This window comes from Pipistrellus kuhlii, unplaced genomic scaffold (genome assembly GCF_014108245.1).
Source record: "Pipistrellus kuhlii isolate mPipKuh1 unplaced genomic scaffold, mPipKuh1.p scaffold_m20_p_2, whole genome shotgun sequence".
NCBI lineage: Eukaryota > Metazoa > Chordata > Mammalia > Chiroptera > Vespertilionidae > Pipistrellus > Pipistrellus kuhlii.
Genome location: NW_023425515.1, coordinates 187,830,221 through 187,848,963, shown reverse-complemented (window position 1 = coordinate 187,848,963; position 18,743 = coordinate 187,830,221). Strand labels below are relative to the sequence as shown.

Sequence of the window (18,743 nt, the reverse complement as noted above, 5' to 3'; positions counted from 1 at the left end):
GAAACATTGATGAGAGAGAAACATCGACCAGCTGCCTCCTGCACACCCCCTACCGGGGATGTGCCGGCAACCAACGTACATGCCCCTGACCGGAATTGAACCTGGGACCTTTCAGTCCGCAGACCTACGCTCTACCACTGAGCCAAACCGGTTTCGGCAAGGAGGGAGAATTTTAAAAATCACTAGGGTAAGGAGAAACCTCAGAGGAGGACTTAACTGAGTCTTGACAACTTGGTGGAATTGAGAGAAAGAGAAAAAGCTGGCTTTCAAGATAGAAGGAGCAGCGTAAGTATCCCCAAGGAAGTGGGGGTGTCTGGTGGACTCTGAGGACAGCGAGGGGATGGACCCGTGTCCGAGGGCGCGGCTCGCTGTGCTGGAAAGTGCTCTCCCTGGAAGCTGTACAGACAGTGGGTACAAACCAGGTGACACAGGGCACAGGCCTGGAGCTGGGTGTCACTGACCACGCTGACCCTGGCCAGTGGACCTCAGTTGGCCTCAGCAGTCACCACTCACTCGTGGTGTCATAATGAGAATGAAATTGCTGGAGAGGGCACACCGAACGCATTCAGCAAAAGCCTAGCACACAACAGGGCCTGAGTGAAACGCAGCTGCCATCCACACCTGCGGGTGACTGTGTGGACTCTGCATGAACTCTCATGCAGTTTTCAGGAAAACTCTTTTTAAAAAAAATGTTTTTAATGAGTTGAGAGAGAGAGGAAGGGAGGGGGGAGAGATAGAGAAACATCAGTGTGAGAATGAAACATGGATCCGTTTCCTTCCCTCTGCACCCTGACTGGAGACCAAACCCACAACCCGGGCACATGCCCAGCCGGAAATTGAACTGGTGACCTTTCGGTGCCCAGGACAACGCTCAACCAACTGAGCCGCACCAGCTGGGCAGGCAGAGTCGTAACACTACACTTTTCCATTTTTTGCAAGCTCAGAGTTTGCCAAACTTCTTAAAAGCCCAGATGGTAAATACCATCAGCACATACGATTGTTGGTGCAACCACTCAGGTCTGCCCCTGGTAGGAAGAAAAGCAGCCTCAGCCAGCCGTTCATGTCTGCGTTCCAGCAAACCTTCGTTACGGCTCCAGGCAGCAGGCTTGTATGTGTACATGTGTGTTCACAGGGAAAAGGCCAGAGACTGGTGCGTCCGGGCCAGTGAATCAAACCTCTGTGGGGACTGTTGGAGCACCTTTTGTGAGGCTCGTGGGATGAATGTGGACACTGGTCAATCCCATCATACATCCGTGTATTCAGTTTTCAGAAAGACATACTGATCACTCCCATATGTCCCCGCTGTCCTGGGCCCTAGGAGGGAGGGTGGTAGCGAGCGAGGCAGGTGAGATCCCTGGCCTCACGGAGTGGGTATTCCAGGAGGAGGAGAAATGAGTAGACAAACCTCTGCAAAGATGGGTTCGGCCTGGCCGGCGTGGCTCAGTGGTTGAGCATCAGCCTATGAACCAGGAGGTCATGGTTCGATTCCCGTCAGGACACATGCCGGGTTTCAGGCTCGATGTGGGCCATGTGGGAGGCAGCCAATCATTGATGTTTCTCTCTCTCCTCCCCCAACAAACCCCCGCTCCCCCGCCACGCCCATCCTCTCTGAAATAATTTTTTTTAATATATTTTATTGATTTTGTACAGAGAGGAAGGGAGAGAGATAGAAACATCGATGAGAGAGAGTCATCGATCAGCTGCCTCTTGCACACCCTCTACTGGGGATATGCCCGCAACCAAGGTGCATGCCCTTGACTGGAATCGAACCCGGGACCCTTCAGTCCCCAAGCCGACGTTCTATCCATTGAGCCAAACCAGTCCTGGCTGAAATAATTTTTTTAAAAACTTAAAAAAAAAAAAATGATAGTTTCAGACCATGACATGTCTTTAGCAGGAGAATGTGATCAGTAACTTGCCAGGGAGTTTGCTGTGGATGAGGTGTCAGCTAAGACCTGCCTGAGGAGGTGGCATTGCATCCAGCAAGGGGCACCGCCTAGGACCAGAGAAGGAGCAGCTGTTTTGAAAAGCACGCAAGGAGCTTGGAAGTGTATAAAAGGAAGAGTAAGCGGCCCCTGTCCTCTGTCTCCTCAGGGTAAATAGATAAATTTTGGTAAAGTTGCCACCCTTCCGGGCATGCTGCTGGCCTGTGCCGGCCTTCCCTCGCCCAGGGCACCCAGTGTCCGGCCCGCCTCAGTGACTGCCCCACCCGCCCAGAGCAGGGTTGTTTCTGACCTGGCCCAGCCTTCGTGGGGCAGGGGGCCTGGGTCTCCCGTCGGGCCAGCCGGTGGATGAGCAGCCTGTCAGTGCAGTGTATGTGTGTGTCTGTGTGTGGGGGGGGGGGTTCCCTGTTCCCATCTTTCCACTTCTCCAGACAGCTTCGGCCTGCCAGAAATTAACAGTTAGTCAGGGCACTCATTCCTAGACAAGGCCTGGTAGTCAGATAAATGTGGGAATTATATTGACCATTTGGTTTCAGTCAATAGTTTTGTGCTCTCTGGTTTCATGGAAAAACTCTTTAAGATTTTAAGAATCTTGAAAAGTCACTGGGCAAAGCGCTAAAGAAAACAATATCCACACACACGTTTTATAAACTGGAGGCTAAGGGCCGGCATCTCCTCGCTTCCTCTCCCTGCCTGCGTCCTGGCATTGGCAGCACTGCTTCTCCATGCCTGTCCTCTCGCTGCATAGAGCCTGTCTACTGAGGGGTGCGAGGGGCCAGAGACCCCGGACCGGGCAGCGCAGGCGTGTGCACCTGGCCCCATGGTGACCCCGCCCAGGCCTGGCGGTAGATGCCGGGGAGAAGTGTGAACGGCCCTGCCCGTTCCATTTTAGGATGGTTCTCCTTTTACTAAGTGCTTCTCTAACACTAGGTTTCTGTTTGAAGCCTTGTGACTGTGGTCCTCCCTCTTTCTTCCTTCCTTTTCTTTTTTTTTTTAGATATATTTTTATTGATTTCAAAGAGGAAGAGAGAGGGAAAGAGATAGAAACATCATTCATGAGAGAATCATTGACTGGCTGCCTTCTGCAGGCTCCCTCCTGGGGACCAAGCCCACAACCCAGGCATGTGTCCTTGATCGGAACCGAACCCAGGATCCTTCAGTCTGCAGGCCAGTTTTCTGTCCCCTGAGCCAAACCAGCCAGGGCTCTTTCTTTCTTTTTTAATGTATTTCTATTGATTTCAGAGAGGAAGGGAGAGGGAGAAAGAGATAGAAAGATCAACGGTGAGAGAGTTATTAATCACCTGCTTCCTGCACACTCCTACTGGGGATTGAGCCCACAACGTGGTCATGTGCCCTTGATCAGAATCAAAGCTGGGACCCTTCAGTCTGCAGGCCGACATTCTACCCACTGAGCCAAACAGGCCAGGGTGGTCCTCCCTCTTTCTCTGTTTCCTGGCTCTAGCGTGAGGCCCATCCAGATGATTGGGGGCCTGGCAGAAACTCACCTGCTCTTAGGGTGGACATAGACAGGTGGCCCCTGTCAGTCAGGGTGGGCTGTAGCTATCTCTATAGTCACAGTTACCACTCGGAGTTCCAGGTGGAGCAATGGCGAGTCTCACAGACCCACACCCGCAAAAAGAAAACCAAACTCACCCAGGTGCAGCCCATCCTATATAATAAAAGCCTAATATGCTAAGTGTCCAGTAAACTGGTTGGCCCTTCAACCAATCAAAGCATACTATGTAATGATATGCTAAGGCTGCTCAACTGCTTGCTATGATGTGCACTGACCACCAGGGGGTAGATGCTCTGACCAGTAAGTTAGCTTGCTGCTGGGGTCTGGCCGATTGGGACTGAGCAAGACGGGCTGGACACGCCCTTGAGCCCTCCCACCATCCTTCCCCGGCTAGCCATCCTCTCCTATCCCTCCCTGGCCCTGATTGTGCGCCGGTGTGGTGTCTCTGTCTGGCCTGTGCCCTCTCGTAATCCGGGATCCCTCGGGGGATGTTGGAGAGCCAGTTTTGGCCCATCCTACAGGCCAGGCCGAGGGACCCACGGCTGCACGAATTTGTGCACCAGGCCTCTAGTTATGAAAATAAATTCCCAGCAGAATTGGAAATCTGTTGTTGGTGGACAAAAATGTTAGGCCTGGAAACCAATGTTGAGGGTGCGGTGGCTAAGTCCTGTTTTTACGTGGACAGAAAGGAGCTGGTATGGGGAGTGAGCACTGTGGGAAGAAGGAGGCTGGCATTTCTAGTCACTGTGGGCTCCTGGGTGGGTCATTCTTCCCCCTCCAGTCTGTGGTGCCCCTCTCAGGCATGCGGACTTCCCACCTTGGCAGTAGAACAGTGCCGTTGCAGCGGGCGGTGCCTTCACGTTTGAGGGAGTCAGTGGGTCTCTGCCCCTCCCTTTGGATAAAAAGCTCTCCTGGGGGCCTTGCTGCTGCCAAAGCCAGTGTATCACTTGAGGCACCAGGTGACACACCACTGGGCCCAGGGCTCTCATCCTTGGTTTGGGTGGACTTTCCTTCCCAGCCCCATTCTCCTCCTCCTCCTACTGCTGCTCACTGCTGGTGCGAGTGGCCTAGAACGTCCTAGAATGTCCTAGCACTGTGAGAGGAGAGTACGGACAGCTTCTGGGCGAGTCCATTCGGCTGGAGCTGAAAGGTCGGTCACCCATCTGTCGGTTATAACCACCCGGGGTCCTGGGAGCCCCTCTCCCCCTGGCTCAGCGGCTGGCCGGGCCACACGGGCGTTCTCCCCGTGTTATGTATTTGCCATTTATCTTTCCCCCCGTTGCTTTGAAGTGCTGACAACATTGTAGAAATACACAAGGAAGAAAGTGTCCGTTTCCTATAATCTCCCTTCCTCCCTGGGTCATTGTGGTTGGAACTGAGATTCTGAGAAACCCGGTAATGTTTGAGAACAAGGAAAAGACTATCGTAGAGTTGAAATCCACAGAAATCTCAAACCTTAATTTTTGTAAGGTGTCTGCCTCCATTTACACTTTCACCCTCAGTTCTTTATTTTTGGTCTTAAACTACCATTGGAGACATGAAATGTCCAAACACGCTGAGAGTAATAATGCCAGAGCATCCTTCACGTTAACTCCTGCCTATGCACCTGCTGTTCATACCCATTTCCTCCATCGGGCTCCCGGCATGCTTCCCGATGGGTCATGGTCCCTGTTTAATGCTGAGGGAGAGGAGCTTCGGAGCAGTAACCTGCCCAAGGTCATGGCCTTCGTGAGGGCAGAGCTGGGCTTGAACCATGTTTCTGGCTCTTGCCCTTTCGTGTCTCTGGCTCTTTTCCATTTCCATGATGTTTGTCTTGAAATGATATCCTTGGGCCCATCTTGTAGGTAGGCCTCCATATTCATTGAACAGAAACTTCGTTGAGTGATTGTGCTGAGCTCTCTTCTAGTCCCAGGGATCAGCAGCGAACAGAACCCACCACGGCTGAAACTGGTTTGGCTCAGTGGATAGAGCGTCGGTCTGAGGACTGAAAGGTCCCAGGTTCGATACCGGTCAAGGGCATGTACCTTGTTTGTGGGCACATATCCGGTAGGGGGTGTGCAGGAGGCAGCAGGTCGATGATTCTCTCATCGAGGTTTCTAGCTATCCCTCTCCCTTCCTCTCTGTGAAAAATCAATAAAATATTAAAAAACAAAACAAAACAAAACAAAAAACCACAAAACCCCACCACGTCCCTGCCTCCTTGGGGCTCACACTCTGGAAGGAGAGACTGACCTTGAACAGATCAGTGTCTTCGGGCCTCGTCGTGTCCCGTAAGGACCGCCATGGCCTGGTAACCCGGGGGTGTCGTGTGCTTCCTGACTCTGTTTACATTTTCAACCTCTGAAGCCTCGGGCTGCATCGCACAGGCCTCGATGGAATGGAGGCCGGGGTCCCCGTGTCCATGGAGTAGCTCTGACCGCACCCACCTAATCTTGTGACTTAGAGACTGGGTGGCCATTTTCCTGAGCAGCAGAGCGCTGTCTGGGAGGGGAAGCACGCAGAGGGTCATGCAGTAGGTGCAGTGGGGAAGGGGGAAGTGAAAGATGAACACAGAACCAGCCAAGGCGCCAGGCCTCGAAAGGCTGATTAAAATGAGGCTTTGAGAGCCCCCTCCCCCAACGCTAAGAGCGCCCTCCCCCAAGGCTAATGAACGTGGAGCGCCCAGAAAGCACTCGGAAAGCCCCCAGGGTTTCCGCCAGCCCCTGCTCCCACCCCAGCACCAAAGCACAGAGTAGAACCGGAACAGAGCCGCGCGTGCGTGTTCTTTCAGGCCGGGGGTGGGTTGGCCCAGCCTCCTGCATCCCCTCCCCGCTGTGAAGGGAGTCCCGGCTCCTGCACAGGAGGTCAAGGCCCTTGCGGGGCTCAGAGGCAGAGCAACCCTAGAACCTGGGGCTGGACACGCCCCTTCCAGGAAGGAGAAGCACTCGTCTGCTTTTGGACTCCAAATTCCGTCACATGACCCAGAGGTCTGTGCCCAGCCAGCCAGCCAGCCCCCTTCTGCTGTCATTGTCCCAACGCCCCGAAGGAGGCTCAGAAAACCGAAATCCCAGCGCCTGCTCTTCCCTGCATGTCTTTCCACAGAGCTGCCAATAAAAGCCGGCAGCTCCCCGGCCAAAGGCTCATGCGCAGTGACGGGGAGGCGGGGAAGGAGTGGACACGGGGGGATGAGTGGCGAAGGAATGGTTAGGAAGCATTGATTTCCCCCGACTTTGGCCCCTATGGTAAACAACAGCACATGCTTCCTGACGACTCCACGTGTGGGGGTGCCAGCCCGCCCCAGGAAGTCACCCAGCCTGGGCACGAGTCCATCCTGGGCAGGGGCATTGGCCGGAGGGCAGTGTTTTTCATGACCGGGACCTCTGATTGGCTCTCCTGCAGGGGTGGTTTCTGAGTTCTCTGGTTCTAATCTGCTGTAATTGATTGTCCCTGGGCGTGAAGTATCTTCCAGGCCAACGTGGGGTGGGCTCTCAGGGAACTTTGAAAAATGAGGACAGTAAGTCGGGAGCACTGTGGTTGCCTGGGTGGGTGGGGCAGTGGGCACCCAGTGGCCAGAGCCTCTGATGCTCACATGTTGTCCAGGAAGGAAGCGGTTAGGACCCCTGGCATTGCCCCTCACCCCCAGCTCCCATTTCACAGAGCCCTGGGGACAGCACGGCCCCCTGCTCTGCCCTCCTGGACGGTATGGGAGGGAGGAGCCCTCTGCAGGTGGTTCCCGCAGGTGCCCAGGGAGGGGATGGAAGCAGAGAAGCTCCCGCTGGCGGCTGCGCACACCTGGCCAAAGCTGCAGTGACAGAAGGCTCAGGGGCCAAGCCAGGAGCTCTGAGAGGTCGCTTCGCCGCCCTGGTCGATCTCCCGCCTGCAAAGTGCGGGTCTGGCTAAGCGATCCTCAGCACTCGCGGAAGTCAGCGTTTCATTCCCTGACGGCCTGTCTCCAGCTCACCCCCTGCGGCCCAGGGCGTCCTCACTGTGAGTCTCCTCGGGGAAACTCCGCTTAGCAGCTCAGTGGTTTCTACGGGCTCTTTTTTTTTTTTTTTAAATATATTTTATTGATTTTTCACAGAGAGGAAGAGAGAGATAAAGAGTTAGAAACATTGATGAGAGAGAATCATCGATCAGCTGCCTCTTGCACACCCCCTACTGGGGATGTGCCCGCAACCAAGGTACATGCCCTTGCCTGGAATCGAACCCGAGACCTTTCAGTCCGCAGGCCGACGCTCTATCCACTGAGCCACACCGGTCCCGGCTCTACGGGCTCTTTTGCTCTTAGGTCCTGAAGTCCTTCAGCCCGGCCAGCACCGGCCTTGTCTTAGATCCCAGTGGAGAATCTTCACCGAAACGCTGTTGGCATTGGCCTTCCAGCCCTCGGATCGTGGGAAGGAGGCATTATTAAAGGAAGGGCAGGCTCGATCCCAGGTAGGGGCCGTGCAGGAGGCAGCTGATCAATAATTCTCATCATCTATGTTTCTTTAAAAATATATATTTTTATTGATTTCAGAGAGGGAGAGAGAGATAGAAACATCAATGATAAGAGAGAAGCACTGATCAGCTCCTCCTCATGCCCGGACTGGGGATCGAGCCCACAACCAGTCATTTGCCCCGACTGGGAATTGAACCGCGACCTCCTGGTTCATAGGTTGATGCTCAACCACTGAGCCATGTTGGCCAGTCCATTTATGTTTCTATATCTACCCCCTTCCTCTCTGAAATCAATAAAGTGTGTATGTGTGTGGGTATGTGTAATGTGTGTGTGGGTATGTGTAATGTGTGTGTGGGTATGTGTAAAGTGTGTGTGTGTGTGGGTATGTGTAATGTTGTGTGTGTGTGTGTGTGTGTGTGTGTGTGTGTGGGTATGTGTAATGTTGTGTGTGTGTGTGTGTAATATATGTATGTGTATATATTTTTTATTTTTTAAAGAGCTGATTTCTGGCCAAGTGGCAGCCCACTCTTCCTTCATTTGGGGTCTTTTCTGCTTTTGGGTTTCCACCTCCTAGACTTTGCCTGCTGTGGCTGTTCCAGACTTCCTGTTGTTTAAATCAGCGTTTTTCAACCGCTGTTCCGCGGCACACTAGTGTGCCTCGAGATGTTGCCTGGTGTGCCGTAGGTGCAGACAAGACAAGAATTTTATAATTTTTCACTATTTTCTTTACTTAATATTTCATAATAAAGTAATTATAAAATACTTTCTTTGTGTTTATTTGATTCCTATTCAAGAGAATTACTTTATATATAGTCAATATAGGCACAGAGTTAAATTTTTTAACATTTTCTAATGGTGGTGTGCCTCGTGATTTTTTTCATGAAACAAGTGTGCCTTTGCCCAAAAAAAGGTTGAAAAACACTGGTTTAAATGCATCCGATGGCATGGAGCCATCAGGGAGGCTGCTGCTCCTGGCGATGCCTCCCCGGCAGCATTGAGAGGTCCGAGCCCCCTGAGGACTGAGCCGGATGGGGGAGGCCCACCCAGCGCTGCCCCGCGCAGTGGTCAGCAGGTCCGCACAGGAGCCTTTGCAGCCCTCGTCTCTCCAGGCACGCAGACTCTCCTGTCCTTGGGGAGGGAGCTGAACCTGTTCTGTGAGTGAGGAGGACGCCCCACAGCGCAGCCGCCGAGTAGGCAACAGAGTTAGGTTCCAGGTCTCCCACCTGGAATCTCACTGGGCAGCCCCACAGCCTCTGTGTCTTACCTGAGAGGACAGGGAAGTAGGGCCCCTGAAGTGCCTTATTTTCATGTGGCCACTTCCACTCTCTCGCCACTGCCTTGGAGTGATCTGTTAGGGACGGATTCTGGAAGGATTTCTCAGTACCAGCCGAGGCCCAGAAATAGATTTGTGCTTGTGTTTGTAAGAAAGAGACAGGAGGACCTCGAGGGCCGGGCGGTGGCAGCTCAGAGCATAGAGTGGGACTCGCCCTGATTTACATGCTCTGAGTCAGGCTGTCCTGGCTGGCTGGAGCTGCCACCCACATTTCCCCGCAGCCACGGGGTCTGGCACAGTCCTGCCGGCCAGTCCAACCAGCGTGCTGGGCAGGGAGCACCGTCCTCCAGGCTCTCAGAGTCAGGTGGGCTGGGCCAGCTTCCCGCCTGGTGCCCAGCACACCCAGAGCATCAGGGGCGGGAGAGAGGAGCGCTGGGCCGGCCCAGGGTGTGGTCTGAGAACAGGCCTGGGCTGGGGAAACCACAGCTCCTTTTTTGTTATCACTTTGCATCTTAATCCTCCTTCTCATCCTCGGCTGACCTTGCTTATTTTATTTATTTTTAAAAATACATTTCTATTGATTTCAGAGAGGAAGGGAGAGGAGGAAGAGAGGGAGATAGAACCATCAATAGTGAGATAGAACCATCAATGATGAGAGATAATTATTGATCGCCTGCCTCCTGCACGCCCCCTTCTGGGGATCTAGTCCGCAACCCGTGCATGTGCCCTTGACCAGAATGGAACCTGGGACCCTTCAATTCGCAGGCGGATGCTCTATCCACTGAGGCAAGTCGGCTAAGGCTGACCGTGCTTATTTTTAGATTCTCCTCCGCTGAGAGCCTTTTCACGCTCCCACCTCCAAGCGCACCAGCCCCATCTGGGCTCGCATGGGGGCCGTCCTGTTCCCACCCAAAGTTTGACTTTTTCCCTCCACCCCCATTTTCTTGCCATCTTTTTGGCAAAACCGCTCAGAGGTCTCCTCTTCCCTCCTCCCTTCTTCATCTCTGCCCCCTCTCCTAACCCAATAGGCAGTACCTGATAATTTACGGAGGTCCCACTGGCAGCTCCTCTCATCTCTGGGACCCTCTTGTGTCTGCTAAACCCTTCCCTTCGCTGTTTTGAAGCAGAGGCACCAGAACATCTTCAGTCAACACTGCTCAGAGAGGAGGATGTTTTCCTCCCTTCACCCAGCCCCACGATCACACCTTAAACACTTTAATACTACTCTTTCCTCGATGCCATCCAATATCTACTAAGCTTTCAACTTCCAATTGCCTCATGGATCTCCCTTAAAAATACCTCCTGTGCCAAAACCGGTTTGGCTCAGTGGATAGAGATCAGCCTGTGGACTGAAAGGTCCCGGGTTCAATTCCGGTCAAGGGCATGTACCTTGGTTGCGGGCACATCCCCAGTAGGGGGTGTGCAAGAGGCAGCTGATCAATGATTCTCTCTCATTGATGTTTCTAACTCTCTATCCCTCTCTCTTTCTTTCTGTAAAAAAATCAATAAAATATATTTTAAAAATAAATAAATAATAATAAAAATACCTCCTGTGCTGGAAGCAGGATCTGAGTAAGCTCCGCCCCTTCCTGACAGCCCCTCAAGCTTTCCTCCCTACCCTTAGCTCACGTGCTTCTCCAGGGTTCCCAGCCCCTCCCTTTGTCATTTCCCTTTGTGACCTCCCTTTCCGTGGGAATGTGACCCCTATGGGCTGATGTCCCCCCCCCTTTGGGACCATTCTTCCCCTGTAAAGCCAGGTAGTCCACATGCTAGTTCTTCAGGCCACACAGGACCTGCTGCATCTGCTCCGCTCGCTGGCACGGCTCGAAAGCAGCTGAAGAAAATACACAACCACTGGGCGGGCCTGTGTTCCAATAAAACACATGTGTCAAACACAAGGCCCGCGGGCCAAATCCGTCCCGCCAGGCCTTGCAGTGTGGCCCGCACCGCGCTGTCATCACTGCACTCCGCTGCGTTTCCATCACAATGACAGTTTATGACTGTTCAGTAAGCCATTCGGCCCGCGATTTAGGCTGGATTTTAGATTTTGGCCCCTTCTCTGATTGAGTTCGACGCCCCTACAATAAAACTTTATTTACAAACATCGGTGGACCCCCTGGCCACAGTTTGCCAACCCCCCTGCTCTGAAAGTCTCCGGACGGAAAGGAAACACTCCAAACTACTTGGCAGTCTGAGCAGCGGATGGACTTCTTCCTAGAAGCGAGGGAGCTCCTCCGGGCCATGGCGGCTTGCATTAGCCAGACCGCACACACCCGCCTGGGAAGGGGCCCGCGGGGGCAAGCGGAGGGAGTGGGTAATGGGAAAGCTGTCTTTTTAAAAATGTATGTGTATTTTTAATTTGCTTTGAGGGCAAGGGAGAGGGAGAGAGAGAGAGATGGAAACATCAATGATGAGAGAGAATCATTGATCAGCGGCCTCCTGCACACCCTACACTGGGGATCGAGCCTGAAACCTGGGCGTGTGCCCTGACTATGAACTTTGACCTCCTGGTTCATAGGTCGATGCCCAACCGCTGAGCCATGCCGATAGGGCCAAGTTGCCTTTTTAAAGAGGCCACGCTGGCTTTTCTCCTTGTTCTGTCTTCCAAGAAGCAGAGCTGCAGGACAGTGAGCTCATCCACCTGGGACTGAGAGAGAAGGGGCTGCTCTCCCTCTACCACACACAGAGCAGACCATAACGCTTTATATTTATTATTCATTTAGGGGGCCTTTGACCCGGCATAGCTGGAAACAGTTTAAAATCAGGCTCTGCCACTTACTCGCTCTGTGACCTGCTTTGTGGGGTGCTGTGGTGATTACAGTAAATAGTCTTTGTAAAGTGAGTCATCATGGCTGCTACGTTTATGAAGTGTTTGCAAGGTGCCGTGCACTTCGCTGTGCTATAAGGAGTGTCTGAACCCTCACAGCTCTCTAGGGGAGGGTCCTGTCACGAAGCCCATGGTACAGAGGGAACCGAGTTCAAAGGTCACACAGTGGTGAGTAGCAGAGCCACATTCAAATCCAAGGTGTCTCACCCCGGAATCCATGCTCTTACCATCTGCCTCCTGCCTGGTGCATCTAATAAGCACTCAGGAGGCGGTGGCGGTAATTCTAGCTGGTCTCGGCTCTGCCAGGAGGCGGTGTGGTAACCGCAGAGTAATTTGGAATAGAGCTGGTCATTGTCCTTCCAGGCGGAGCCGTGTTCGTTCTCCTCATTCCATTCCTCCTGTTGCTCAGGAGCCCTCATTCATTCCATCCTGCTCTCCTCCCACGCCTGGCTCTCTCACAGCCTGCTGGTCTGACTGGTGCAGTGAGTGGCCACCTGCTGAATGCCTCTGCTGTTGGCTTTATGTCCTGCATCGCTGACCAGCTCCCCAAGCGGCGCTTGGGCTGCTGACGCTGATCCGTAGACGTCCCCCTTCTTCGTCCTGCTCCTCTAGGACTCTGCTGAGCTGCAGCGGTGATTCAGACCCTCCTCGTCCCCTGGGATCGTGGGAAATCCTTATCCGCCTGCGGGGAGAGGGTGGAAGGACAGGCCTTGGGCCGCCTGCTCCTGAGGAGAGCAGATGAGTCCTGAGAGCAGAGGCGCCATCCTGTCTTCTCACCTGAGCTTACATTTGGCCAAGTGCTGTCTTATGAGTGTGACGGAGACTGGGGGTTCACTCTTCCTCACGATCTTGGCTCCTGTCTGTTGAGCACTGGCTGATGCCGGGACCTGCGCTGAGCCTTTTCCACACTTTGTACCGTTCGCTCCCCCACACTGCGCTGTGCAGTGCTCTCTGCCGCGATGGACATGTGTCCGCTCCGCCCAGCGGAGCACCCGCCAGCCACACGCCGTCTCAGAGCATGTGAAACGGGGATAGTGCAACTGGAGAACTGAGTTTCCTTTTTCTTTAATTTTAATTAATTTAAATAGTTACATGTAACTAGTATGGAGAGATTCTTTTAACTGGAGAGGGGGTAGAGGGTTAACCCATTTTAAAATGAGGGTTAGAGCCCAGCCAGCCTGGCTCGATGGTTGAGCATTGAGCTGTGAACCAGGAGGTCACAGTTCGATTCCCGGTCAGGGCACATGCCCGGGTTGTGGGCTCAATCTCCAGTGGGAGCAGGAAGGGGGCAGCCGATCAATGATTCTCTCTCTCCATTGAGCGGGTTTCTATCCCGCTTTCCCTCTCCCTTCCTCCCTGAAATCAATAAAAATATATTTTAAAACTAAATTAATTAATTAAATGAGGGGTAGAGAGTTCAGTTATTTGCTGCAGTTACTCAACTAGCGCAGAGCCGGCTGTGGGCCTAGGATTCCTGCCCAGAGCCCCTCTCCTCACCACCATGTCACACCCCCTTCCGTTAGACTTTTTGCAGAAATTGTTTTCTGGTTAGAGACTGTTCCCTAATTCATAAGGCTCTGTGCGCGCGCGCGTCCCCCCTCTGGAAATAAATGTGCACGGCCTATTAAAGGAAGCTGTCAGACGTACCAAAGGGTAGGGAGGGAACCTGCATAAATGGGGGAAATTTCACGTTCTTGGGTAGGAAGACTCAGTATTGCAAAAGAACCATTTCTCTCTCAAACAACTTCTGGATTCAGTGTAATTCTACTCCATATTCAAAGGGAATTGTAATGAAATGTGATTCTAAAGAATGTGCCAGAATAGTGTAAACAGTTGAAAATGAGTAATTGGGGGAGGGGTGGGCTTGTTCTGTTCACATCAAAATACTGAGTGACGTGGAAATAATTAAAAGCAGGGATTGCCATACAGGAGGAGACAATGGACCAGTTAAGCAAAACAGCCTAGAAAGCTGGCGTATTCAATCACAAATCAGTCCTAACCGGTTTGGCTCAGTGGATAGCGCGTCGGCCTGTGGACTGAAAGGTCCCAGGTTCAATTTGGTCAAGGGCATGTACCTTGGTTGTGGGCCTATCTCCAATAAGAGGTGTGCAGGAGGCAGCTGATCAGTGTTTCTCTTTCATTGATGTTTCTAACTCTCTCCCTTCCTCTGTGGAAAATCAATAAAATATATCTTTTAAAAATCACAAATCAGTAAGGGGTCGTTAATAAAGGTGGAAAATGGATTATCCATCCAAAGAAAACAGCTGGATCCTCACCTCATGTCATAGATAGAGCTAAGCATTTTTTTTTTTTTTAAGTCCTAAAACTATTGAAGGATATGCCGAGACCGGTTTGGCTCAATGGATAGAGCGTCGGCTTGGGGACTGAAGGGCCCGGGTTCGATTCCAGTCAAGGGCATGTGCCTTGGTTGCGGGCATATCCCCAGTGGGGGGTGTGCAAGAGGCATCTGATCGATGACTCTCTCTCATCGATGTTTCTAACTCTCTATCTCTCTCCCTTCCTCTCTGTACAAAATCAATAAAATATATTTAAAAAATAAAAATAAAAAAATAAAAGTACATTTAAAAAAAAAACTATTGAAGGATAAAGTACTTTTGTAATATTAGACTGGGGAAAATGGGAAACTATAGAGGAAAATATTGACAGATTTGACTACATAAAAAAATTAAAATTTCTCAGTAGGAAAAAGCACACCAAAAGCAAAATTTAAATGTCAATTGAGACTAGGCAAAAACAAACAAAACACCCCAAAACAAGAAACAGTGCAACAAACAGGGTTAAATTCTTAACAAATAAAGAGCTGAGCGGATGGGGGTAAAAGGGCCGTATGTAATACTTTCAACAATAATGACTTAAAAAAAAATAAAAAAGAGAGCTGGAGCAGATTAAACACACTAAAAGCAGAGACCAACAGCCAGGAGACTGGGCGGAGGTTATGAAAAGGCACTTCACAGAAATATGAAATACAAATGGTTAATAAAACTGTGCAACTGCATTAGTGAGCAGAGAAATACAGTTTAAAGCAATTAAGAACTCTCTCTCTCCGATCAGTGGCAGGAATTAGACTGATTTCATCCTGTGCTGCCAGCTTGGTCAGAGTGGAAACTGACCCCCTTTCAGACAGGCCCGTGGCCGGCTGCAGCCACACCGAATGCGCGTGTTCTTTAGCTCCGAGGTTCCGCTCTGAGCACTCACCAGGCAGATTTACCCTTGCAGGGGTCCACCCGTGCTCGTCACAATGTTTTGTGTAAAATCAGAGAATTGGAGCCAGTAGCCATGTCTAACCATGGTTAAAGCAAGGTACTTCCCAGGTAGAATGATGAAAACTAAAATCTGCGTATGCAGAGAAGGGTTGGGAGGACACACACATAAGCTGTTGACAGTGAGGAACGGGTGGCTTTCATATTCATATCCACTTCCACGTTGCTTGCATTTTTAGGGTGAACAAATACTGTTTCCAGAATAACTTTTTTTTACTGTGAAGAGACTCCTTTAGTGGAATAAAACATGCCGAGTTCCGCCAGGACACAGCCCATGCTAACGCAGGAGCCACAGAGTCTTGCTTTAGTAGAAAAGATAATAATCTGCGCATCACCAGCATCTGTGCTTGGCTTGATTTAAAATGTACATAAAAAGGACATTGTTGTGTTTATAGCTTACCCACATTAGTCAGTGGAAGGCCTTTGCTGCTCCCAAAATAACACTCGGCACGGGCTGCATCCTAGTGCCGCCCCTGAAGCAGAGGCCTGGTTCTCCGCGCGGTTCCCTCCATGGGTCCCGGGTCTCGCACTTCCCGGGAGCCAGACCGGCCCCTCTGGCTCCACCCCACCCCCTGCAGCCCGCCGACAGCAGCTGGCTCAGGAATAATTTTGTTTAAGAAGATAATTGATTTCAGAGGAAGGGAGAGGTAGAGAGAGAAACATCAACGATGGAAGAGAATCATTGACCGGCTGCCTTCTGCACGCCCCACACTGGAGACTGAGCCCACACCCGGGCCGGTGCCCCGACCGGGAATCGAACGTGACCTGGTTCATAAGTCGATGCTCAACCACTGGGTCACGCTGGCCAGGCAGGAATAATCGTTTTAAGATATCTTAACCTGAGAAAGGTGTCTGCGTTCTAGCCGTGGCTCCGTCATTTCACTAGACATCACAAGTAAAAATTTAAACCGTGTCCACGTTCTCAGGTGGGGGAGTGGGTGTGGCTACTTTCACAGCAAAGAGGATGGATCTGTCGGTTTTGCTCCGTTAAGTAGGGCGTCGCACTAGATCTCTGAAGGATGCTTCCAGCGCCAACGACTAAGCCCCTGGCCTCAGATCTCCTTGGATTTTGAAATGAAATAAAAGCAACAGCCGAGACCCGTTTGGCTCAGTGGATAGAGCATCATCCAGTGGACTGAGGGGATCCCGGGTTCGATTCCGGTCAAGGGCATGTACCTTGGTTTCGGGCGCATCCCCAGTGGGGAGTGTGCGGGAGGCAGTTGATCGATGTTTCTGGCTCTCTATCCCTCTCCCCTCCTCTCTGTAAAAAAAAAAAAAGCGACAGCCGCGGGCATTGGCGGTGTGGTTCTCGGTGGTCAGGTGCACAGGAGACTTGGGGCCGTTGCTGCCAGGGAGTTGTGTGGTTTTCATGGGCTCGCTGCTCTCCCGTCCCTTCTGGAAACCTCTCCTCCCGGGCTCAGAGCAGACCCGGGGACTGAGCCCCCCGGCCAGCAGGGCTGGGGTGCACTCGGGGCCACGGAGCAGAGTTTCTGGGGTGCGGCTGGCTGGTGGCCTCCCGCCAGGAGCGCGTGCCTGCTGGTGTGGGTGACGCGTCTCGCCTGCCGCTGCCTCCACTGCGGCTCAGAAACACTTGAGAGCTCGTTTGTCCGACGCCAAGAGCTTGAACCTGAGCTGAGCCAACAGGGTGGCGCTCTCCCATCGTGTCCTTCCCCGCCGTGGCAAGGGCAAAGGCAGACAGAGGGTGGCTGAAGGGAAGGTGCCAAGACGGCTCCCGGGCTTTACTTGAAAGGGCTCCTGCCTCCTAGCTGGTGGCAGAGAACTCAGTCCAAATATCCGGGCTTTCGCCGGCTGGTGTGGCTCAGTGGTTGAGCGTCAGCCTGTGAACCAAGAGGTTGATTCCTGGTCAGGGCACATGCCCAGGTTGCAGACTCAACCCCCAGTTAGGGGGCATGCAGAGGCATCTGATCAGTGATGTTTCTATCTCTCCCTCTCCCTTCATTTCTCTCTAAAAATCAATAAAGACATTGTTTTTAAACACACAAATTAAATAAATAAATCACCCCCACAAATATCTGGGCTTTCTTCCCCTTAACTAAGCGGGTGGAGCTGCCCTCGCCTTGGCCCGCCGGGTGGCGTTAGCTCGGAGCTGCACTTCATCCCGCCCGCTGTCCACGTCTGTCAGTCCACCTGAGGACAGTGTCCTTCTGGGTTTAGGGCTTGCATGAGCCTGGCATGTTCCCGGGCCCATGTCCAGCCTTGTCAGGCTCCTCAGGCAGATCCTTGCCAGAGGCTGACACGGAGACCGTGGCAGCCGGTGCCCCAGCCCATCAGCCTGAGTTTTTCCAGAGGAGCAGCTTGGAGCAAGGCCTCCGGGTGGCACAGCCCAGGGGCACGGGGGTTCCTTTAAGTGGGTGGTAACATCCTAGGTAGCAACCCTGGTGCTGTGCAGCTCGGTGACCCAGGCTTGGACCTGGTGCCACCTGAGACCTCCGCATGGACATGACAACCTCGCCTGCTGTCATTGTGCAAAGCCCCTGTAGTGCCTGTGGGGCCTGAGCTGCAGGGACACAGCCTTGGTCTCCAGGCCCCTCTTTCTGTCACCACGGAGAGCCATTCGACTGGTTTTCTCAGCAGCCGGGCCGGTCCCGGCCCTCCGGCCCTCTGCCATCTCCGGTCTAAGGCGGTTGTCCCCCTTCAGTTGCAGAGCTACTTTGCTGCATGTGAGGATGAGACGCCTGCCATCCGGAACCACGACAAGGTGCTGCAGCGCCTGTGCGAGCACCTGGACCACGCCCTGCTGTACGGGTGAGCCGGCCCTTCTGGGAGGCGGTGGGCACCACGGGGCACGGCCTCGGAGACAAGTCCCTGGCCTCGTCCGCCTTCTGAGGCTCCTCCCCCTGGGCGGGGAGAAGTTGGTCCGGCTCGGGTGGGCCGCAGGCGGTCTGCGTTATCGGGCAGGTTGTCTCTGAGCGGACACACGCAGGAGGAGAGAAGGAGTAGGTGAAACGGGAAGGCACGGTGCCTGTGGGTCTCGCTGGGAAGCCATTGCTCTTGGCCTTGAGCTCAGGACTGATGCAGCTGGTGGGCCCGCTGACTGCACCTTCTGGGAGCCGTGCCCGGGTCCAGCAGCGCCTGTCCTGTCCCTCAGGCTGCAGGACCTCTCCTCCGGCTACTGGGTGCTGGTGGTGCACTTCACCCGGAGGGAGGCCGTCAAGCAGATCGAGGTGCTGCAGCACGTGGCCACCAACCTGGGGCGCAGTGAGTAGTGCAGGTGGATGCTGGGAAGGGCCAGCTCCGCCCTCCCTGTGGGTGGCTCGGGGCTAAGGGGCGGAGCCAATCATCATGTGATATCCAGAGGCAGAGGGGCCCTCAATGCCAGTGCCCTCCAGAGGCCCCTCCTGTGAATGGCAGTCTGTGGGAGCGCGGAGGGCGGTGAAGGGGAGTGGGATTCGGGAGAGCACCCCAGCCGAGCACACGATGGTCTCGCTCCCTTCCTCGGTGAGGGTCATTGTTAGCCTGCAGGGT

At 53.1% G+C, this 18,743-nt stretch overlaps 1 protein-coding gene across 9 annotated transcripts in view; it reads left to right on the top strand.

Moving 5' to 3' along the window:
* Positions 1-18,743, top strand: part of PLEKHM2 (pleckstrin homology and RUN domain containing M2) — a 37,029-nt gene that overhangs the window by 3,899 nt on the left and 14,387 nt on the right. For 4 of the 9 annotated variants that reach the window (XM_036445953.2, XM_036445954.2, XM_045585177.1 and 1 more), the window contains exons 2-3: positions 17,917-18,023; positions 18,367-18,476. In XM_036445953.2, coding sequence (XP_036301846.1) covers positions 17,917-18,023; positions 18,367-18,476 — 217 coding nt within the window. Of the gene's footprint in view, positions 1-17,916; positions 18,024-18,366; positions 18,490-18,743 lie in introns of all 9 variants that reach the window. The other 5 variants (XM_045585178.1, XM_036445959.2, XM_036445958.2 and 2 more) reach the window with 2 other exon arrangements.